The sequence below is a fragment of the Drosophila kikkawai genome, chromosome 2L, assembly GCF_030179895.1.
Source record: "Drosophila kikkawai strain 14028-0561.14 chromosome 2L, DkikHiC1v2, whole genome shotgun sequence".
Lineage (NCBI taxonomy): Eukaryota > Metazoa > Arthropoda > Insecta > Diptera > Drosophilidae > Drosophila > Drosophila kikkawai.
The window spans coordinates 814,807-836,940 of record NC_091728.1 but is presented as its reverse complement, the minus strand read 5'-3'; the positions used below and the strand labels follow the sequence as shown (position 1 = coordinate 836,940).

General features: G+C 43.8%; 6 protein-coding genes across 12 annotated transcripts; 3 read left to right on the top strand and 3 right to left on the bottom strand.

Annotated features, from left to right (window-relative positions):
- Nucleotides 1–1,864: 1,864 nt before the first annotated feature.
- LOC108074337 (glycerophosphocholine phosphodiesterase GPCPD1) lies at nucleotides 1,865–5,407 on the bottom strand. Of its 3 annotated transcripts, XM_070283324.1 has the most exons (6): nucleotides 5,370–5,407; nucleotides 5,060–5,170; nucleotides 4,176–4,578; nucleotides 2,578–4,038; nucleotides 2,360–2,506; nucleotides 1,865–2,285 (listed from the first exon to the last, which is right to left on the bottom strand). In XM_070283324.1, the coding sequence occupies exons 3-6, from the start codon at nucleotides 4,575–4,577 to the stop codon at nucleotides 2,166–2,168; spliced, it is 2,130 nt and encodes a 709-aa protein (XP_070139425.1). In that variant the 5' UTR covers nucleotide 4,578; nucleotides 5,060–5,170; nucleotides 5,370–5,407; the 3' UTR covers nucleotides 1,865–2,165. The 3 variants fall into 3 exon arrangements, with proteins under 3 accessions (XP_070139425.1, XP_070139426.1, XP_070139427.1); XM_070283325.1 differs by having other exon boundaries at nucleotides 5,096–5,397; XM_070283326.1 differs by lacking the exons at nucleotides 5,060–5,170; nucleotides 5,370–5,407 and adding an exon at nucleotides 5,019–5,036.
- Nucleotides 5,408–5,562: 155 nt separating this feature from the next.
- Nucleotides 5,563–6,981, top strand: U2af38 (U2 small nuclear riboprotein auxiliary factor 38). The gene is made up of 2 exons (XM_017166365.3): nucleotides 5,563–5,811; nucleotides 5,881–6,981. The coding sequence occupies exons 1-2, from the start codon at nucleotides 5,768–5,770 to the stop codon at nucleotides 6,629–6,631; spliced, it is 795 nt and encodes a 264-aa protein (XP_017021854.1). The 5' UTR covers nucleotides 5,563–5,767; the 3' UTR covers nucleotides 6,632–6,981.
- A 283-nt stretch (nucleotides 6,982–7,264) lies between these two features.
- LOC108074343 (protein PET117 homolog, mitochondrial) lies at nucleotides 7,265–7,963 on the bottom strand. The gene is made up of 2 exons (XM_017166366.3): nucleotides 7,726–7,963; nucleotides 7,265–7,664 (listed from the first exon to the last, which is right to left on the bottom strand). The coding sequence occupies exons 1-2, from the start codon at nucleotides 7,815–7,817 to the stop codon at nucleotides 7,322–7,324; spliced, it is 435 nt and encodes a 144-aa protein (XP_017021855.1). The 5' UTR covers nucleotides 7,818–7,963; the 3' UTR covers nucleotides 7,265–7,321.
- Nucleotides 7,964–8,507: 544 nt separating this feature from the next.
- Nucleotides 8,508–20,446, top strand: LOC108074302 (protein amnionless). 5 transcript variants are annotated; one of them, XM_070283328.1, is made up of 3 exons: nucleotides 8,508–8,984; nucleotides 9,518–9,821; nucleotides 11,533–13,265. In XM_070283328.1, exons 2-3 carry the CDS (start codon nucleotides 9,624–9,626, stop codon nucleotides 13,108–13,110), a joined length of 1,776 nt encoding a protein of 591 aa, XP_070139429.1. In that variant the 5' UTR covers nucleotides 8,508–8,984; nucleotides 9,518–9,623; the 3' UTR covers nucleotides 13,111–13,265. The 5 variants fall into 5 exon arrangements, with proteins under 5 accessions (XP_070139429.1, XP_070139428.1, XP_041632042.1 ...); XM_070283327.1 differs by having other exon boundaries at nucleotides 8,508–9,021; nucleotides 9,589–9,821; XM_041776108.2 differs by lacking the exons at nucleotides 8,508–8,984; nucleotides 11,533–13,265 and adding exons at nucleotides 18,735–18,955; nucleotides 19,591–20,446 and having other exon boundaries at nucleotides 9,601–9,821.
- Nucleotides 16,240–18,135, bottom strand: LOC108074295 (fibrinogen-like protein 1). The gene is made up of 4 exons (XM_017166283.3): nucleotides 17,996–18,135; nucleotides 17,762–17,838; nucleotides 16,500–17,599; nucleotides 16,240–16,429 (listed from the first exon to the last, which is right to left on the bottom strand). Exons 1-4 carry the CDS (start codon nucleotides 18,006–18,008, stop codon nucleotides 16,294–16,296), a joined length of 1,326 nt encoding a protein of 441 aa, XP_017021772.2. The 5' UTR covers nucleotides 18,009–18,135; the 3' UTR covers nucleotides 16,240–16,293.
- Nucleotides 20,447–20,554: 108 nt separating the features above from the next.
- LOC108074300 (androgen-induced gene 1 protein) lies at nucleotides 20,555–21,625 on the top strand. The gene is made up of 2 exons (XM_017166288.3): nucleotides 20,555–21,124; nucleotides 21,192–21,625. The coding sequence occupies exons 1-2, from the start codon at nucleotides 20,622–20,624 to the stop codon at nucleotides 21,523–21,525; spliced, it is 837 nt and encodes a 278-aa protein (XP_017021777.1). The 5' UTR covers nucleotides 20,555–20,621; the 3' UTR covers nucleotides 21,526–21,625.
- Nucleotides 21,626–22,134: the final 509 nt, after the last annotated feature.

The window sequence follows — 22,134 nt, the reverse complement described above, 5'->3', positions numbered from 1 at the left end:
GCTAGATGCGCATCACTGCCGTTAAGCCTGATTTTATAGCCTCCTAATATGACAAAATAGCTAGATGAGCATCACTGCCATATAGCCCGATTTTATTGCCCCCAATATTGCAAAATATAGCCAAATGAGCATCACTGATGCACATGAGCATCACTGATGCAAGTGAGCAAAATTTCTAAAATTTGGCCGCTTTCCAAACTGGGGTAACAGGCGAACAGAAACCAGCAACAAGCAACTGAAAACTGGTATAAACTGTTATAAAAACATTTGGGCAAAAATAATAATTGGTATAAACTGTTATATTTCATTGTATGCATTTATACCTATTTGTTGCCGACAACAACAGCTTATGGCAACAACAACCTTTTTACAACAACATCCCTACAGCAGCCCATCCAAATTTCCGAACATTTCCATGCAAATTGCCCGTTTCCCAAATTGGGGTAACAGGCGAACAGAAATCAGCAGCAAGCAGCTGAAAACTGGTATAAACTGTTATAAAAAGTCCAAGTTTCGAACCATGGATCTTGGAGTAAGCGAAGACTCAAACCAGATGTGACCATATTGTACATTTTTTGGCTAAAATGTTGCCTTAATGCACCTGGGCACACTGAAACTGACTTTGCATCAGTGATGCTTATCTGCATCAGTGATGCTCATCTGCATCAGTGATGCTCATCTGCATCAGTGATGCTCATCTCCATCAGTGATGCTCATTTAGCTATATTGCAATAGTGGGAGGCTATAAAATCGGGCTTAATGGCAGTGATGCTCATCTGGCTATATTGCAATATTGGGAGGCTATAAAATAAGACTTTGCATCAGTGATGCTCATCTATCTATTTTGTCCCACTAAAGAAATATAGCTAGATGAGCATCACTGCTATTAAGCCTGATATATTGCCTCCCAATATTGCAAAATAGCTACATGAGCATCACTGATGCAAAGTCTGATTTTATAGCCTCCCAATATTGCAATATAGCCAGATGAGCATCACTGCCATTAAGCCCGATTTTATAGCCTCCCAATATTGCAATATAGCTAGATGAGCATCACTGATGCAGATGAGCATCACTGATGGAAGTGAGCATCACTGATGGAAGTGAGCATCACTGATGGAAGTGAGCATCACTGATGGAAGTGAGCATCACTGATGGAAGTGAGCATCACTGATGGAAGTGAGCATCACTGATGGAAGTGAGCATCACTGAAGGAAGTGAGCATCACTGATGGAAGTGAGCATCACTGATGGAAGTGAGCATCACTGATGGAAGTGAGCATCACTGATGGAAGTGAGCATCACTGATGGAAGTGAGCATCACTGATGGAGATGAGCATCACTGATGCAAGTGAGCAAATTTTTTCATTCGATTTGGCCGCTTTCCAAACTGGGGTAACAGGCGAACAGAAACCAGCAGCAAGCAACTGAAAACTGTTATAAAAATCTTTGGGCAAAAATAATAATTGGTATAAACTGTTATATTTCATTTTATGCATTTATACCTATTTGTTGCCAACAACAACAGCTTGGTGGCAACGACAACCTTTTTACAACAACATCCCTACAGCAGCCCATCCAAAATTCCGAACATTTCCATGCAAATTGCCCGTTTCCCAAATCGGGGTACCAGGCGAACAGAAATCAGCAGCAAGCAACTGAAAACTGGTATAAACTGTTATAAAAACTTTGGGCCACGAAAAACGTGCCAGTGTGACCATATTGTAAATTTTGTCTGTTAAAAAGCAGCTGGTTACACTGTCTTTTTAAATTCTTGGCGGTTAACCCGAGTTTCAAACCCAAGTACTTAAAGACTTAAGCACATTTAAATTGCAAATGAGATACAAAACATATACAAAAGAGGCTTAGTGTTGAATTGAAATGTAAACAAAGAGCGGCCTTTTTTATTTAAAATTTTTCTTATATATTATAGTTAAGTATTTAAGCAAAGCTTAGAAAAACTAACTGAGAACAGATTTTCGTTTTCTCTTTTCTCCTTTTTTTAGTAAGGTTTAAACTAGGCATTTATACAGACAATAAGAAATTAAGCAAATGCAATTGGCTAAGGGAAAATGAGAAGTGAGAAAATGAAACAACAAATGTGAAAAATAGATGAGGTTTTGGTCCTAGCAGAGTTCGCAAGAGTATAAAGGCCTCGAGCGATCTCTAGGCTTGCTGCTCCTCGGCGCCATCGGGAGAGGTGTGCCAGACATGACCCATTTCCAAGGCCTGCAATTTGAGCAGCTCCTTCTGGCTGTCCTTGGCCTGCAAGTGGAAAACGCTTTGCTAAAAGGCAGGGAGAAGAAAGGATCCACTTACATTAATCAAAATTTATTTGTTTATCGGGGTTACACACTCACCTTGACCTCCTTGGTGGTCAGCACATCCATTTTGTCATAGATAATCGCATGCAGGCCGAGCCCCTTCAGCAGCTTGATGGTGTCTTTGGAGTTGTTGTCATCGCCCCAGCAAAATAGCACCAAGCCGCGCTCCTTGGCCAGATTCACCTAAAAGCGTCCCAGCGTGGCTGAATGGTTCACGAGTTCATCATCATCAGTATCATCATGTTGGGTGTTACCTGGCTGGGGTCACGCAGCAAGTCCTCCGTGTGAGCCACAATTCCCAGCAGCTCCATGGCCACCGCATGCCAAACGGCCAGCTCCATCGAGTTGCCCCTGGGGTCCAAATACTGCTCGTATCTCGTCGTCCTGCCGAGTGTCAGAAACATGACTGGATATCTGTTTTGTTTGTACCTCAGCATGGTGCATATGTCGGGATCGAAGCAACTCAAAACTATCCGCCGATTGCCCGCCTTCCGCAGGACAACGTCCAAAATGCAATCGATGTAGAGATTTCGGTCCACCACATGCTCGAACTCCTCCTCCATTTTCCCATCCTGGAGGCGCTGTGACCACTTGATCTCGATGTTGAAGCCCACATGGACGTCCAGGGCGTCGAGGACATCGGCCAGCTGGGGAAAGGGCTGGTGTTCCAGCAGGTCGTCGTTGTGAAAGGAGCGCGTCTCCCGTGACAGGCCCTCGGCTGTGTGGTACACCTTGAGCTTCTTCAGCTGCTCCAAGGACAGCTCCCGCATGGGCAGTGCCAGGAAGTCGTGCTCCTGCATGCTGCACTTGGATTTCAGGGACACGTAGATCATGAAATCATGATAGACCACCGGCACCAGATCCTTGCTCAGCTGAACATCGAACTCCACCATATCGGCACCGTGATCGGCGGCATATCTAAGCGAGGTTATCGTATTCTCGCGGATCACGGCATCCTTGGCCTTGAAGCTGGTGCCGGAGCCGCGATGTCCCACATCCAGGCCCGTCCACTTGTTGTTCCAGTAGCGGGCATAGCTGACGCTCATGTCCATGAGGGCACTCTGGGAGGACGGCTTGACGATGAGGTAGCCCAGCCGCATCATTCCCAACGGACGATGGCCCTTGGCACAGGTAATAGGTAGCTCCAGATGGCCCTCGGAGCGCTTGAACAGATTGGGCAGGACATAGTGATAGCCCAGGTGATTCGGTACACCGTCCTCCTTGGCCACCCGCGAGCTATACGTGTACAGGTCGATCAGGAAGGCAGTGTTCTCCAGATCCGCCACGGTCATGTGGAAGATTACCAAGTCGCTGGGCCCGCACCCAATGCCGAACTGCTCCTGGGCCCTGATCTCGCAATCGTCGGCACTCAAGGCCACCACCTCGCTGAAGGCAAACGCCGTCGCGGACTCGCCACCATTCTCCTTGGTGTCGTGCGTGTCATTCGAGAGGGAATCCTCCAGCGGGGAAACGGGCGCAAAGGCCTCGCAACGGTCGGCACTAGGTATGCTTAGATTCATGGGTGTTACTTTCACCTGCACATGCCGTCGCTTCATCCGCTGCTTAAACGTGAACGGGGCGTAGAAGAACTTGAGCTGGACCAGCGTCTCCTGGGTTAGCCAACCCCTGTCCACCTTCTCCTGACCTCGGAACGATCCAAATATGTCCGAGTGCTCCTTGGCGGGCTGCTCATCGAGCTCTTTGATGATCCTGGGCTGCAGGGAGAAGGGAGATTTCGTTGTTTTAGTGATTTTTTTTCGGATTTGAGATGTTTCAATAAGAGGCTACCGGAACGGAACTCTCCATCGGGTATTTCAGGGGAGGAATAATGAAAAACTCAATTGCTCTAGACCTGTAATTGAGTTTCCCAGCGACGAACCAGCAGCGGCTGCTCCGCACTGCTCGGGTCCACGGCGCAGACCAAGTAGCGATATTCGGTGTGGCAGTGGCGGGGCACATAGACCTCTCCCGTCCACAGATTGCTCTCGTTCTCCTCTTGGTTGTCCTTGGAGAGCAGGGCCGCTCCCGAATGCTGCCAATTGCCCAGGGCCTCGCAGTTACCCACAACGGCCAGCCGTTCGTTGGGGGCCATTTCCTGGTGCATCAGCACGCGGAATGTCCAGAGCCTGTTGGTGGTTATATCGCCAAATGTACGCCGTGATCCCAGAATGTTGGCGTTTTCTGTGGCCGTGCAGGAGGAGATGGGCGGCGCCGCCATGGCGTCCTCGTCGCCATCGTGCCAGCAGCTCTGCATTCTGTGTGGGTTCAAAGTTCAATAATGGTGAGTATTTTGATGATTATTATGTAAATAAATATTTAAATGGTTAAACTTAACTAAAAGAACAATTTTGTGTTAAAAAAGATATTTCTTAAATTTATTTTAAGCTAAATTAAAGGCAAGTTTGAACATAAAAGCATGAAGAAATATACATAAATGAAGTGTAAAAAAGCTCTTATTAAATTAATTAATTAAATACAAATAATTTATAACATGATTAATGTTTATTTCACTAAGAAAGTAGTAAATTGAAAGCTAACAAAACTTTATAAATGTTTAATTAGGGTCACAAAGCAATGATGAAATTTGTACATATATTTTTTGCACTTTATTAACAAAGGCCAGCCGATAAACACATTGGATAAATAAACTTCCTCTGGTTTGCCCCTGCTTTTTGTTATTATTCTATATATTGACCTTATCAGTGGATGACGTAAATATGTATGTTTATCGCTTACTTGCTGCTGCTAAATGAAAACAAATGCACAACTTGCTTTGTTTTGGTTTTTCTCGCCTCTCCTCCTTGCCTCCTTGCCTCGATTTTCTTTTCGATTTTCCTTTTGCCGCAACTACAAAAACAAATAGAAAGGTGTGCAAAAACTGTGCAGGAATTCGGGCGACGACAGCTGTTTGCGGTCAGTGATTTGCACTAGGAAAGCATGATGACTAGCACTTTATCTCCGCGAGATTATAGGGCACTTGTTTTTCAACTATAATTATTTTTAAAGTTTTGTAATCCGTTGTATATTTCAGCGCGACCGATTTTACCTACGAGTTTTATTAAAATTTAGGAAACTGTGACAGTGTGACCAGCAGCCAACAACCAATAGACGCAACAATCGGTAGATCTACTAAAATATACTAGATACCAAATTTATACCGATAAACTCCTCCCTCGTGCGTGACTATCGCACGAAAGCGAGACCCACCACCCACGTATCGATAGCCGCTTTGTGACAGCCACCCAATTTTGGGCTGGCAACGCTCTACAAAATACAACCAGACCAGACGCTGCTTTTTACGGCAAAAACCGAAAATAAACTACAACTAGGCGAAAAACACACAGAGCGAGCCAGCGATTCTAGTACGAACGCGTTGGAGAGGCAAGCGCGCAGCTAGGACTCACATTTCGGCAGCAGCATCCGCACAACAGAGCCGCCACCACCATGGCCGAGTACTTGGCATCCATTTTTGGCACAGAAAAGGACAAGTAAGTCGCATGGCACTGGCACCGTCACACCCGTGCATCCCCCGGTAATTAACCGCGTTTTTCCCGCAGAGTCAACTGCTCGTTCTACTTCAAGATCGGCGCCTGCCGACACGGCGACCGCTGCTCGCGCATCCACAACAAACCCACTTTCTCGCAGACGGTCCTGCTCCAGAACCTGTACGTGAATCCGCAGAACTCGGCCAAGTCGGCCGATGGCTCGCATCTGGTGGCCAATGTCTCCGACGAGGAGATGCAGGAGCACTACGACAACTTCTTCGAGGACGTGTTCGTCGAGTGCGAGGACAAGTACGGCGAGATCGAGGAGATGAACGTGTGCGACAATCTGGGTGACCACCTCGTGGGCAACGTGTACATCAAGTTCCGGAACGAGGCGGATGCAGAGAAGGCTGCGAATGATTTGAACAACCGCTGGTTCGGCGGTCGTCCGGTCTACTCGGAACTCTCGCCGGTCACCGATTTCCGCGAGGCCTGCTGTCGCCAATACGAAATGGGGGAATGCACTCGCTCCGGCTTCTGCAATTTCATGCACTTGAAGCCCATTTCGCGGGAACTTCGCCGGTATCTCTACTCCCGCCGCCGTCGTGCCCGCTCGCGCTCCCGCTCTCCCGGCAGCCGGCGACGCGGCTCACGCAGCCGGTCCGGCTCTAGGGGCAGGCGGGATCGAGGAGGCGGCCGCGGCGATGGTGTCGGCGGTGGCAACTACTTGAACAACGAACGCGATCGTGGCAATGATCGTGATCGTCGCAAAGGCGGTGGCGGTGGAGGAGGAGGCGGCGGTGGCGGTGGTGGACGTTATTAAATCTCCAAAAAAAACATTTTTCGATTCGGTGGAAATTCTATGAGAGAAACGGACAAGTGACGTCGTCAAGCATATTGTATTTTATTCTCGACGTTTTTTTTACAACGCCTTTATTTTATCAACTTGGATGGAGAGTGGAGGAGTGGAGAGCATAGCCGAGGACTAGGAGTAGGCAAAGATTATGATTATGATGATGGGGTGTGCGTGTGTGTTCCACAGCCACCCATGTACAAACCCCCCGCGAAATAACGTTTACCGAGCGCCCATTAGAATTGTAATTAACTATACAGACACATTCGTAAATAATAAAATTGAGTAATAAATACTAAATGTATACTGTAAAATCGGAATCGAGGGAGTTGTATTTGGTCTGTAGGGATCCTGGGATTCTTCCGGAAGAAATACTTGCAATTTTCCGTCTTGGCAGAATCTTCTCTTGGTTTTTCTTTTATTTTCTACGCTTTAAACTTATGTAACAATAGTTAAGGTCTTGCTTCATATGCAAAGACCTTTTCTCTTTGGTTTGCCTTATAAAATAAAATAGTTTAACAAGAAAATAGTGACCTTTAGCTCATAAAAGACACTGTCCTGGTAAGAACACTATTGAAAAATAACATTTTAAAAACAAAATGCTGCTTTTAACCCGAGTTTATCTTATTGTTTTTAATTATAAACACGCCTTGATTAAATTTAGACTTTTGGCGTAGCCTCTTCATCACCTATGGACTCTTCAGCTCCTGCCTGCTGATGCTGCTGCTTGGAACAGCCAGCCAAGGTGGTTGAGCAGCATTTGCACTTGCATGGCGCGGATTCCACGAGGGGGGTTTTCTCAGCGGACGACTGCTGGACCTCATGCAGCTTGGATATGTCCACTTGCTCTTTTCCCTCAAGCTCCTTGGTAATGTCCACTACTTGCTCTTGGGCCTTGAGTTGCTTGGTAATGTCTATTTGCTGCTGCAGGGCATATCTGTTCTCGTGCTTCCGCCGCTGCTGCTGCTCCACGTCCCTTAAGACCCCGTCATGGAGCTTCAGGCTACAAAGAAAAGCTTCCCGCATTAGTACTTTCCACACACACACCGAGAAGTGGCACTCACCGGTCCGCCGCTTGTTTATAGTGCACATAACCTATGATCGCCGTGGATACGGTCACGGCCATGCCCAAAGTAATCTTCGAAGTTGCCGACATGGCTGGCTGTTGGACTGGAGCTGGAGTTTTCGGCGGGAACTGCCTGGTCTGAGGATTTTGAGGGGCCCAATAGATATCTATGTGCTGTACAGCTTCGGGTTACGACATGACTTTACTTTGAATTTGAAAGAAAACACCAGGAACAGTTTGTGGACGGGTGTGGCCAGTGGTGGGTTGTCTCATATGGCCAAAGTTTTGGGGCATTCAGGGAACTTGAGGCGGGAAATTAACGATTTTTTGAATGGGAATTTAAATAGTTGAAGATTTATTTGCTGTGTCAAGTTAATGGGGAATAATAATGTACGAGGGGGCTTTGGAAATAGCTTTATTCTGATCCCTACATCTAACTTTTAGATGCTGTTTTAATATATGTGAAAGCCTTAAATAAAGTATTACTTAAAGAGCATAATAGTTTAATTTAATTTCCTCTTTTTATTACATTTTGTGTTGAATTTATATTTATTATAAATTCATACATTAACTTTCCAAGACTTATAATTATTTATTATATTAAATTTATATATTATTTAAATAGTTTACACTTTAATTTGTAATTGTCATCTTAAGCCTTATAAATCCCAAAAAAAAATTACTAGTTAAAACCAACAATACATAAGTCTTATCTATATTTAAAAACTTTAGTTTTTTCCTTTTTGAACTTATTTATTTTGTTATCTTTTGTGGTTTGACGCAGTACTCCCTAAAAATAAAACCAGATGCTTATCGGCTCCGCAAAGTTATCTCCCTTGGATGTGATGATGACTGCAAGCTCCTAATCTGTTTATTCACTTGGACAGAAAACAACACCAAAGGCATCTCAATGGGCTGCAGTGTGTGTGTGTGTTGATTCATTCAGGTGATTGGGCCATCCATTAAACGCACTCCCGGAACCGCGAAAACCGGAGTCCCGGACATGCGCAGCACGCACCTGAGGCGAAACAACAGAGAACAACCGAAAGCGACACCGCAGAAACCGAAGCCGAAACACAGGCACAACCAGAAGCAACAGCACAAGTACAAGTGGAAAAGAAAAAGAGCTCAGGAGGCAACACGGCGTATGAGCAACGCATCCAGTGTGACTCCAGTTTTCCATACGCTCGGTTGTGGCACGCGCGCGCGAGAGGAGCGTCGGTCAAGGCAGGAAGATATCGAGCAATACCCCCAAGAGTAAAGCCAGAAATCAGGGGAAATACATACATATAGCGTGCGTGTGCTGGTGATTTGTTTAGAGAGTGAAACGAATGTGAAACAATCAACAAATGCTGCCATTATATGGCCCATAAGAAACCGTCAAATTATGAACATAACCCAATTATAAACACTGGCATATAGCATAAAGCAATAGGGGGCAGTCGGCCGGATTTTCTAGAATTTCAGCCTTAGTTTTATTCTTTTTTCTTATATTTTTGGGAGGCTTAAATATTTATGTCGGTGACGCAAATATTGATTTAAATTTGTGCGCGCCTTGTCGAGGTGTCTTCGTGGCTCAAGAGGCAAAAAGAAACACCTTGGCGAGGCGTCGTCATTAGGAGAACTACTGTAGTGCACAGAGAGAAAAAAGAGTCTAAAATTTCCTGTAAATTTCAAGACTTTTATAACTTTAAACTTTAAATTATATTAGCTTTAATTTAAAGTTTAAAGTTATAAAAGTCTTAATCTAAATAAAAGTCTTGAAATAGATTTTATTAAAATCAAATTAGAATATTTGTGTTACTATTTCCCCCTGTGCCAGTTTCAAGTTTCCCTTCCATTGGTCTTTGTGTTCGTGCAGGACTATTATTATTGTTGTGAAAGGAAATCCTCAAGATGACTAAAGTGGAGCTCTACAAGTCGCGTGTCTTTGTGACCATCATACACCTGTGCGCCCTGGGCCAGTTCGCCTATGGCCTCTACTACAGCTCCTTTGACATCCAGCGCAGCTACAAGCTGAAGACCAGCCTGAACCGTCGCCTTGTGCCGGAGTCGCTGTCCCAGAAAATCAAGTTCCTCTCCTACTGGTCGCTGGTGAGTACGAATCTGCAAGATACATATATATATATTTCGTGATTTTTGGAGAATTAAAAAGCAAGACGGAAATGCGGCCGCCGCCGATTTTGGTTATTTCAAGTGTCGAGTGACCGAAATTGAGCGAAAGAAAATGATTATTCTTCGCATTTATGCCTGCCATATGTTTGTTTATTTGTTTGTCTGCTCGTTGGGATGCCCATGCCGGGGTCAACAACTGTGAGATACAGAGTATCTGGCAGATACGCCGCAGTTCCTCCTCCTTCTACTGAATGCACTTTTTCCTGCATCTTTCGGGTTTTCCAGCTTTATTTGCTCAGATGTTTGCGGTTTTTTTTTGGTTTCTTTTGTTGCCAAAATTTATGGAACTGATGAATGCCAGATTATCTTTGGGGCGCCAAGGAAAATATGCCATACGAGGCAGTTGGCCGGCGTCAACACTCATTTACATATCTTTAGAATTGTTTAGGAAACCAATCGATCGATCGATCGCTCAGCTATTTTCTAGCAGCTACTTGGCAACAATTGAAAGCCAAAGAAAACACAAGCAAATATCTTAAAGTGGTTGTCATCATGGGAACGGGGAAATTTCCATTTTTTGATGGGTAAATAAATCAGAAAACTTGAAAATCTGAGCTACTGAAGTATAATTAATGTAATGCAAATATATTTAAGCTATGTGACCTACTGAGAGACAAAGAATTTAACATTAAACGTTACTGCCTATAAATTGTACTGATACCATTAAAAAAAATTATAATTTAAACGAGCTGTGACCCACAAAGGAAGACATTCTTTGTGGTTTCCCTCTTTGTTCCTTGGGCTTTATGGGCTCAATAAATCGAATGCCAAGAGCAATTAAATAACAAATATATGTACATTAACCTACATATCTTCTTTTTTATTTAAATACACTTAATTTTCGATTATTTATTGTTGTGAAAAATTACCCATTAGAGAATGAAAAACTGTCAATATAATTTTCCCCACACGTTTTGAACATAATTTTTGTACTTCAAAGTTTACCAGATTTTAGTTTGTTGTTTCACGACCTTGTGTGGCCTTGATTAATGTACTTTGATCTGGTGAGCATAAAGTGCTTTATATCAACAGAAGAAGATCTGCACTCGCCCATTTTTTTTTCTCATTGGGCTTTCATGTGTAGCCCCACGAGTATTTTTCGGTGCCATTACCATCCGGTTTTCAATTGTTTTTGTTGCCAGCTTTTCTTTTTGGGCATTCCAATGGCTTCCGTCAAGCATCGGATGGGCAGGAAAATTGTTTATATCAGCACAATCAAAATAAAAAAATAAACTTTAACTATTTTCCGACAAACAATTGCATTGTTTTAGCAAAAAGAAAAGGAAATTCTTTCTGTATTCCAGACGCGGTATCTATAGTAAAAATGTGAACCTGTACATATTATATGGATTTCTCATAGGTACACATGTTTTTGTTGCTTATTTTCCAGCATTAATTAGTGCGATATTTTTAAAACAAAAATTTATGGAGCGCGCATTGCTTAGTACTAGGAATTCATGTTAAAAACTATACTAAAAATGGGTAATATAAGTTACTTGTAAATGTATTTTTGAATTTATTTATGTATACAGATATTATCTTGCATTTAGACTGGCAAATTCCACAGAGACTATGGGCTAACGCCCCCAAATATGAGTATGATTCCCTCCCTGACACATTCCAATTCTAGTTGGAAGTTCACTCTGTTCACATCATCATCATGCTGTGGGGGCTTCTGATTATCACATTACTTGACTCGATGAAAGTGACTCTGGCCACCAAGTGGTACTCCGGGGGCCTGGACTTCAAGGATCCCTCTGCCTGGATAGATGGCTACATGCCTTGTAACCGAGATCTGGTGGTTTTCCCATCAAACTATCCCGCCCTGCTGCCTTTGCCCGAGGAACTATCCATTGAAGGTTTGGTTTTCCCCAGAAACGGGGCCATTCTTCTGGCCGAAGAATCAACCATAACTTTTGGTTCCACGGACAATTCCCGTTGCAAAACGGAACACACAAAGGTGGCTCTCCTTAGGGAGCCCAAATCGAGCAAATGGTTTGATCCCGGCACCTGGAGGACGGACAAGGCTGGCGAAGTGTCTGCCTCAGTGCCAGAGCTCGAGCGGATTCCCTGTGACAATGAGCAAGTCATAATCAAGGGCCACGGCCCCCTGGCCTTTGACCTGGAGAATGTGGAGTACCTGAGGCTGGGACAGCTCATACTGGCCGGCTCATCGGTGTCGAAACTCTACTTGGAGCAACTGCTGACCAGGGATTTGGGGCGATACCTCTTCCACAATGCCCAGGACGTGCAGGTGGAGTACTACAGAGGAGAACTGTGCGGCTGCCACAAGGATTTCGACCAACTGGTGGAGCCTGTTTGCCACAATGTCCAGGAACAGTGTGAGGTCCCGCACTGCCTGTCGCCAGTACGTCCCCTGGGCTCCTGTTGCCTCATTTGTGGGGCCATCATCTCGACGCCCACCAGCCACTGCTCCGAAGGGGATAAGAAACAGATCACGGACGAGATAAACGAGCTCATCGCCAAGCAGGGTCTGGAGGATCAGATCCAACTCCACGTAGAGTTCGTGGGCTCTCGGCAGTTTGGAAACCACCTGCAGGCCGTGGTCACGGATCGTCATGGCTACAGCGAGCGCAGTCTGGAGTTCCTGGAGTCTCTGATGAAGGCTGATAAAAAGTCCCATGTTACCCTGAAGGTCTCCGGACGCCCCTACAATCCGAACGTGAGCTTCTCGTCCATTCTCCTGATTCTCTTCTGCATGGCTCTGGTAGGCCTGGTCTCGGTTATCATCCTGGCCCACTATATGCCGGAGAATCCCTACCTGAACCGCATACCCCACTGGATCCACGACCCCAGGCGTTGGAGATGGCGGCACTTGGGCGTGCGACTGCGCCGGAATCTGCTATTCAACCGCTTTGAGAACACAGTGCCTGGCGGTGCTGGTGGCGAGGGCTCTCATGAAGACGGCACATCTGGTGTGGATCGCTTGGGGATTATGGCCTATGACCCGGAGAGCGGAGAAGTGAGGGAACGGGCCTTCGATAATCCCATGTTCGAGCAGGCAGCAGCCATGGAAGAAGCTGATAGGGAGGCCGAGGAACAGCCAGTGGATATTGCGGGTGCCCCTCGCATGGAGACTGGTGACCTGGGCGCCCCTAGTGTCCTGGAGGATGACCAAGAGCTCACGGAAATAAATCTAGAGTCCGGTGGCGTTGATAGCGATGGCGAAGTGGAGACCATAGAATAAACCGGGAGGTGTCCTTTGATTCAAGGTGAAAATGTCGCTGCTTGGCTTGTACATTGCAGGTAGAGCGTGGCAGATATTCGTTGGATTTTTTGTATAGCAGTTAAATGCTAGTAAACTCTCGTAAGAAATATACTTACCATTTATTTCTACATCTACACATAGCAAAGAATTAAATATTACGTTAATATGGGATTATTTTTGGACATTACACAGCCGTCAACCGATACACAAAAGGTAAAAGAGACCTCAATATAATGATACCAGAAAATACAGTTGGTTGGGGGGCTTTGATGACGACGTCGCCCTTTGTCCTTGACCTTCACATGCCGAACGACGGTGGGCGGAAACGGGCGGGGAATCGATAGTTGCCATTAGCTGCGAACATAAGTAGAGCCATTATTGTCTCGGCTCATAAATATGCCGCTGCTGTGTATCCGTAGCTATTCATAGCCTGCACTGCGCTTCAAAGGGGGAGGAAGGAGGCGGGACAAGTTCCGATGCGGATTATGCGCCCATTTTCAGATTTATTTCCTTTTTTCCCGTTAGCTTCTGCCGATTCATTCTCGAGTGGCAATACTTTGTACCACGGCGATTGGGAGTGCGACTGATAAGCGCGTACCTTATCAGTTTCAAAGCGCAGGCCAAGTACATACAGTGGAGCCTCGATTGTAGGGCATGTTTCATAGAAATATATAGTATTTGAATGTATGCTTTGCCACAAGCACCGCAAAATCATTTTCCTACAAGAAAACTATACCCTTAAAGCAAGGAATTCAACTTAGTCAGGAATCCCTGTAAGCAAACACGTACGATTACTGCTAGTGACTGGACTCTGGCTATACCGTAATCAGTATATATCTGGCACTAGGAGGTATAACATGGCCAAGCCCAAGACGAAATCAAAGAGCAAGGGCTCCACATCTCCGGGCTTCAACAAGGCAGTGCAATTGCTGCTCCACCTAACGGCCGTCCTCCAATTCAACTATGGCGTTTACATATTCCACAACCTCGACATGCCCAATACGGTGCCATTTGGCGGCAAATTCAAGTTCCTGACCTTCCTCTGTGCGGTAAGCTTGTAAATTTGGATAATGTGTATAGATGGGACTAATGAAGAGTTGTGTATGTTTTCCCTTATATTAAATAATATTAAGTTTATTTGAATTTAACATTGAAAACAGATTACAAAATGAAAGCTTATTTCGAGTAGGGTCTTATTAGCATTTTACAGGCCTTCAGAGGATAACGCTTTCCCAAATACCAATTTCCCCAATACATGCCGACTTCGTCCAGTGCTTCTTTCGATTTTTTATAATAGCCAGTCAGGCAACTGAAAATATATTTATATTAATAATAAATCTTTCAAACTTTACTTAATAGCTTTCAATTTAATTGCTCACCATTCATTATTGCTCGAGAACCACCAGTAACACGCTTTATTTTCATTGATTACCTTTAATTCCATTTTGGAATTAAGATGACTCCGCAAAGCATCGCCAGCGTTTCCCGAGTAAGCACCTAAAGACTTCAGGGCATAACTCTCCCTAGAGTTTCCAACAACGAAGTTATCATATCTGGCGTAAGCTGTTACGCCATCTAAGTCCTCGAGTTGAATGTACAATTCGTGTCGGACACTTGAGGTCAGTTTGTGAATTGATTCAAGACCAATCCAGAATTCCCCGAATAGATCACCAACGCTATATCTCAAGTATGGAGAAAAGTTGACACTCCCATCAAAGCGATGCAGAATTACTATCCAATCGGTACCCAAAGTGGGAATATTCTCAACTATTGCCGGCCTGTCTTTGTGTCCGATTTTAATGAATTTTATATTGGTCACTTTCGAATGGTTTAGTAAAACAAATGGTGCATCTGTGCCTTGGGAATTTGTACCATTTGAGGCACCTTCCGCAAGCATAGTGTCCTTTTCTTCGGACTTTACCCTATATATTTCAGCGTTCTTTTCTAGTTCAGCAATCTAAGCTCTTAACTCATCTGTATCTGTAGCTGATTTTGCTTCCAGGGTGTTCATTTCCCTAATATTTTCATCCAGCTTTGATTTCAGTTTAAAATTTCTTGACTTCAACTGGCATACAGTATATTTAAGAGCTTCATTTTGAGATTGGATTTCCTTTAATTGCTTCTGCAGAGTCTGGAAATCTGCATCCTCAGTTGATTTCTTCTTAAATTCAGCTGAATATTCTGCATTTGCGTCGTTTTTGTTTGAAGTTGGATTCTTGCTGAAATTGAGAGCGATTTGTAAGACAGCGTTTTCATTTTTTAACTGTTTAATCGCGAATTCTTTGGTTTCTTTCATCAATTCGATCAAATCATTCTTGTCCTTAATTGTAGCTTCATAAAGCTTGATCTTCTCGTTCTGATTTATAATATTTTTTTCAGCTTCTGTCAGTTTTGTCTCAAAATCACGGATTATAACGTCTTGGTTTATAATCTTTTTCCTCAGTTTCTCCATATTTTCGCCATCAGGCGATTCGGAACTAAGCTGAAATAGAATATTACTTCATTAAAGTAAGAAAGGAAGATTTGAATCTTCTGTCAGCCGATGTCTCTATACTCTTTCTTCATAACCAAGCCTTATGTCGAAAAGTAAGGGCATACGAAGGACTGACTAAAGAAAACAAAAACACACACACATACCAATGAATACTCCGAAGTTGCGTCCGATGCACCTGCGTCGTCGGTTGTTTGGGCCAATAAGTCGGTTTTCATGTTGCCTGCGTAGGTACCATAAACATCAAGTGCGATCTTTGCAAATATAGCAATAGCAGTGGATTTTGAAACAATAAACGAATAGGTGTGCCGGTTTAATCAAAGACAAAAGAGAAAGTGTGACCAGTGCTTAGCAGCTCAACGACAACACTACCATCTCTCCAGCGCCAGGGTCGCACAGCCGTCCTCCAATTCAACTGTGGCATTCACATATTCCACAACCTCGATATGCCCAATGCGGTGCCATTTGGCGGCAAATTCAAGTTCCTGACCTTCCTCTGTGCGGTAAGCTTGTAAATTTGGATATTGTGTATAGATGGGACTAATGAAGAGTTGTGAGAGGGATTAAAGCATGCTACAGCATTGAGTGAAAGTAATGTTTGTTTTCCCTTATATTAAATAATATTAAGTTTATTTGAATTTAACATTGAAAACAGATTACAAAATGAAAGCTTATTTCGGGTAGGGTCTTATTAGCATTTTGCAGGCCTTCAGAGGATAACGCTTTCCCAAATTCCAATTTCCCCAGTACATGCCCAACTCGCTTGTCAGTGCTTCTTTCGATTTTTTATATTCACCAGTCAAGCAACTGAAAATATATTTAGATAAATATTAAATCTTTCAAACTTTACTTATTAGCTTCCAATATATTTACTCACCATTCATTATTGTTCGAGAACCACCAGTAACGCCATTTCTTATCAAATTCCTTATAATTCATTTTGGATTTAACATGACTCCGCAAAGCATCGCCAGCGTTTCCCGAATAATAACCTAAAGACTTCAGGATATAGTTCTCCTCAAAGTTTCCAACAACGAAGTTATCATATCTGGCGTAAGCTGTCACGCCATCAAAGTCCTCGAGTTGAATGTACAATTCGTGTCGGACACTTGAGGTCAGTTTGTGAATTGATTTAAAACCAATCCAGAATTCCCCGGATAAGTCACCAACGCTATTGCTCCAGTATTTAGAAAAGTCGACACTCCCATCAAAGCGACGCAGAATTACTATCCAATCGGTACCCAAAGTGGGAATATTTTCAACTATTGCCGGCTTGTCTTCGTCCCCGATTTTAATGAATTTTATATTGGGCACTTTCGAATGGTTTAGTAAAACAAATGGTGCATCTGTTACTTGGGAATTTATAGCATTTGACGCACCTTCCGCAAGCATAGCGTTCTTTTCTTCGGACTTTACCCTATATATTTCAGCGTTCTTTTCTAGTTCAGCAATCTTAGCTCTTAACTCTTCTGCATCCGTAGCTGATTTTGCTTCCAGGGTGTTCATTTCCCTAATATTTTCATCCAGCTTTGATTTTAGTTTAAAATTTCTTGACTTCAACTGACATACAGTATATTTAAGAGCTTCATTTTGAGACTGGATTTCCTTTAATTGCTTCTGCAGAGTCTGGAAATCTGCAATCTCAGTTGATTTCTTCTCAAATTCAGCTGAATCTGCTGCATTTGCGTCGTTTTTGTTTGAAGTTGGATTCTTGCTGAAATCGAGAGCGATTTGTAAGAAAGCGTTTTCATTTTTTAACTGTTTAATCGCGAATTCTTTGGTTTCTTTCATCAATTCGATCAAATCATTCTTGTCCTTAATTGTAGCTTCATAAATCTTGATCTTCTCGTTCTGATTTATAATATTTTTTTCAGCTTCTGTCAGTTTTGTCTCAAAATCACGGATTATAACGTCTTGGTTTATAATCTTTTCCCTCAGTTTCTCCATATTTTCGCCATCAGGCGATTCGGAACTGAGCTGAAATAGAATATTACTTCATTAAAGTAAGAAAGGAAGATTTGAATCTTCGGTAGGCCGATGTCTCTATACTCTTTCTATATAACCAAGCCTTATATGGAAAAGTAAGGGTATACGAAGGGCTGATTAAAGAAAACAAAAGACACACACACACACACATACCAATGAATACTCCGAAGTTGCGTCCGATGCACCTGCATCGTCGGTAGTCTGGGCCAATAAGTCGGTTTTCATGTTGCCTGCGTAGGTATTAACAAATACACCATCAACAACAAGTGAGATCTTTGCAAATATAGCAAAATGCAGTGGTTTTTGAAACAATAAACGAATAGATGTGCGATGTGCCGGTTTAATCAAAGACAAAAGGTAAAGTGTGACCAGTGCTTAGCAGCTCACCAAATACTACCATCTGGGATTTTCTCTCTCCAGCGGCAGGGTCACACTGGTACCTCTAAGGGTGGCGACGGGCGGGTTGGCAGCACAGTATTTCCAGCGACGAGACCGACCGGTTTATTTGTTGTGCTCCTGGTGCCCCCCGCGCGTGAAAAATCAATCAAGAGCAGCAGCTGCAACTAGGGAAAATGGCATCTGGCAGAGGGAACTCCGTGTACCAGGGCGTCTTCGGTGCCCTGCGGACGCTGCTGCACCTGACCGCGGCCGTCCAATTCAGCTATGGCATATATTACGACTACACCTACGTCGAGTTTCCCACCAGCGAGCCGGAGATGCGGATCCATCATCCCTGGGGGGGCAAATTCAAATATCTAACGTTCCTGGATGCGGTAATCAATAGCTTACAACTGGGGAGGCTTCTGGGGTTTAAAGTTCGCCAGCGGTTAGATTTTTTCCACAGTCGACGAACCGTTTAACTGGGTTTAGCACGCAAATTAAAGCTACACAGGGGGAAATTCTTAATAAATGTAGTATTTTCTAAATATTTATTTTAGTTGTAAATTAAATTATACATATTCAATTATATATATTATTTAAGCTCCCACTAAAAGCAAGTAAAAATAACATTTATAAGCAACATTTTTGTTTACTGTGCATTAATTCCTTCCACTCCACTTAAGCAACCCTTCATATTGAACCATATTATCTGACACACGTCTATTGTTCGCTTGTTCACTTGCAGATAATTCAGGCGCTGTACTACACCGTCTCGCTGGTCAACGATTTTGTGGGAACCAACGAGCTGACCCCCAAAAAGCCGCCAGCGGTGCGCAGATTCAAGGACTGGCTAATGGCCACTCTGGCCTTTCCGGTGGCCATTAATGTGGGCGTGACCTTCTGGACCCTGTACGCCATTGATCGAGAGCTGGTCTTCCCCAAGGTGCTGGACCCCGTCTTCCCGAGGTGAGTTTTGCCAAGGAGGAAAAAGGGGGAAAGAAGACAGAGTTTCTATTACAAGAATTTGGTTTCACATGGGACATATCAGGCGCAGCAAATGAAAAGGGAGCACATTTGTTTATATTGCAGGCATGGCCCTCTTTTGTTTATAAACAAAGCATTATTTGAAGACTTGGCGATTTCTCTTTAAGAGTTTCTTATTCTTTAAACTCTTATGATATCCCTAGCGCTATATAAGCTTTATAAGCATATAATTATCTTGTTTATATCCATTAATTGTTTGAATGTCAACTAAAATATGCTAGGTCAACTATTATGTACGACATTAAACCCTTTCATAACGTTTAATTGCTGCTCAGTTACTATATAAATATGTTCTTCTGTTTTCTTAGCTCACACATAAACTGCTATATACTTTGCCTCAAGTTGTTGATAATTTATTCAAAGTCGCTTTTGTGGTTTGCATATACGTGAGGCAAATGCCTAATGTAAAACCATTATAATTGAATTTATAAAAGTATTTATCCGCAGCTAAGTGCTTAAGACTAAGCAATGTAAACAAGAGACTATACATTTCTCATCTAGCCTATTTCCCTCTTCCACTACTGACCTAAAAAGTAATTAATTTTTGCCTCTTACAGCTGGCTCAACCATGTCCTGCACACCAACATTGTCGTTTTCATCGTCTTGGAGATCTTCACCTCGTACCGATCATATCCCAAGCGAAGCCAGGGCCTCACCGGACTGGCCATCTTCATGGGCGCCTACCTGGTGTGGATTCATGTGGTGAAGCACTATTCCGGCGTCTGGGTGTATCCAGTGCTGGAGGTGCTGCAGCTGCCGCAGCGCATTCTCTTCTTTGTGGCCGTCATCGGGTTCACGCTGTCGCTGTATCTGCTGGGCGAGTTCCTTAACAACACCGTCTGGGCCAAGGAGGTGAAGCTGGCCAAGCGCAAAATAAACTAGGCTGGTGTCCCTGGCGTTTTCTGTTGCACGTAGAGTCGCGTTCGATTAGCCACAAAATACAAGTAATGATTAATAAAAGAAACAAGAGTCCTGCTTCGGTTATTTACCTCACAGATAACTTCATTTTCCGAGGCAAAAGGTCAGAGCAGAGCAGAGAGTTACCTTAAGTTAGGAAGGCGGCGCACCGTAAGATTCGTAATCTTCGCATGACCAAGATTCAGTGATTTAAACGTACTTTGCTTAGAGTTTAACAAGATACACAAGTTGTATGTGAAAGTGAAACTCATACAGAAACCCGTTTGCTAATGATATTCAATCTATTCTTAATACGACTTGCATTGAACTTGAGATTATAGTAGCTTGTAGATTTTAATTGAGTGAACTTGTACGTACATATATTTGCCTTCTCCATCATATCAAGGCACAGGCACACACACACCAACCACACCATCTCTGAATACCTGCGTTGTAACCTGTAATTCAATTCTAGTATACAAATAAAACTCCAGTTTTTGACTAAAAACCCTTGAAGTCGTTAATATATTTTCATTTCCTTTTAAAGATGGCGCCCATCTGGCAGGACTGCCAACTTGTTTGGCTTTGAATGTTTCCCCTGTCGTGTCTAACAGCCCCAATCAGCTGTGCAAGCTTTTATTTGTTTTGTTAAGAGCGACGTGACAGCCCGGCGCCTGTTTTTCCGGCAACCATGGCCAAGAGCAAGAAGCAAGTGCGCGATTTCCAAGCCGCCAAGGAGGCTGCCGAGGCCACAGTCGCCCGGCTGGACACCTGCAACGATGCCTACACGAGCGGAGCCTTCAAATACCTGCGCTTTCTGCTGCACCTGCTGGCCGCAGCTCAATTCTCCTACGGCATTTACTACCACTACTTCCGGGTGCACTGGCCCAAGGACTTGGTGGAGGAGGACGAGGTGGCCGAACTGAAGGCCCGATGGGGTGGCAAATTCAAATACCTCACCTTCCTGGACGTCATCCTGCAGGCCATTTACCACACACTGGCCCTGCTCAACGATCTCTTTGGCGACAACACAGTCACCGCCGAGCCAAAGTCCAAGCTGAGATCTCTGCGGGATTACATCTTTGCGGCCTTTGCCTTTCCAGTGGCCCACAATGTTTGCCTGTCGTTCTGGGTCGTCTACATGTGGGACCGTGAGCTCATCTTTCCCTCGGCCCTGGATGCAATTTTTCCCAGGCACGTACATTAGGGCTTCCAGAGAGAGGAACCTCTTTAATTGAACCCATTTCTTGTTTTTTTGCAGCTGGCTGAACCACGTGGTGCACACCAATGTGGCCCTTATGGCCATTATGGACTTGTTCACCTGCTTCCGTCGCTACCCCAGCCGCCTGGCCGGCCTCGCGGGCAACTTCTCCTTCATCCTGCTCTACATCATCTGGCTGCACATTGTGCGTTACTTCAGTGGCGAGTGGGTCTATCCGATTCTGGAGGTGTTGCCCCTGCCGCTGCGCTACCTATTCCTGGCCCTGCTGGTGGGCTTCAACCTGGCGTGCTATCTGCTCGGGGAGTATGCCAACACGGTGATCTGGGGCCCAGAGTTCAAGCTGCTCAAGGAGCAGAAAAGCAAACAGGGTTAGGAAGAGGAAAGATGTATTGAGAGCTACTTTGATATACCGAGATTTTAAGTGTAGGAAAATATGGCATTAAAATATCGAAATAATCGATAAATAACTGAAATTGTGTATCTGTCTTCTATCCATGATTAATAGCTTTTTGTAAGGATTTAAAATCATTTTATTCGTCACACAGACAACATTTTAAGAATATTTTGTAAATCTTATAAAGGCACTTTGAGAGGTACGATCCATGCATGTACTTTGTATCGTACATTAGGGTACTTATACATATAATCTAGAGTCTAGTTGTAAGTCCTTGCCAAGGAAAACGCTCTCTCTATTACTCTAAGCATTTTCCTTGGCTTAAATCAGAGGAGCAGAGTTTTGGAAAATAATATTCGTAGCTCTTACAATGTATGAGTATTCGTAATTCGTTGTAGTCACGCTTGATCTGTTCAATAAAACAATTAAGGAGCAACTATCGCAGGGCTTAGGTGTAAATGTAGCATAAAAAAATATGCTTGGAAGTCTGTTTCGGTTTTTACATTCTGTTTAGAGGGCTTCTGCTTTGATGGAATATCACTTTTTCTGTATGATTAAAAAAAAATATCAAATTACAATACTTGTCCT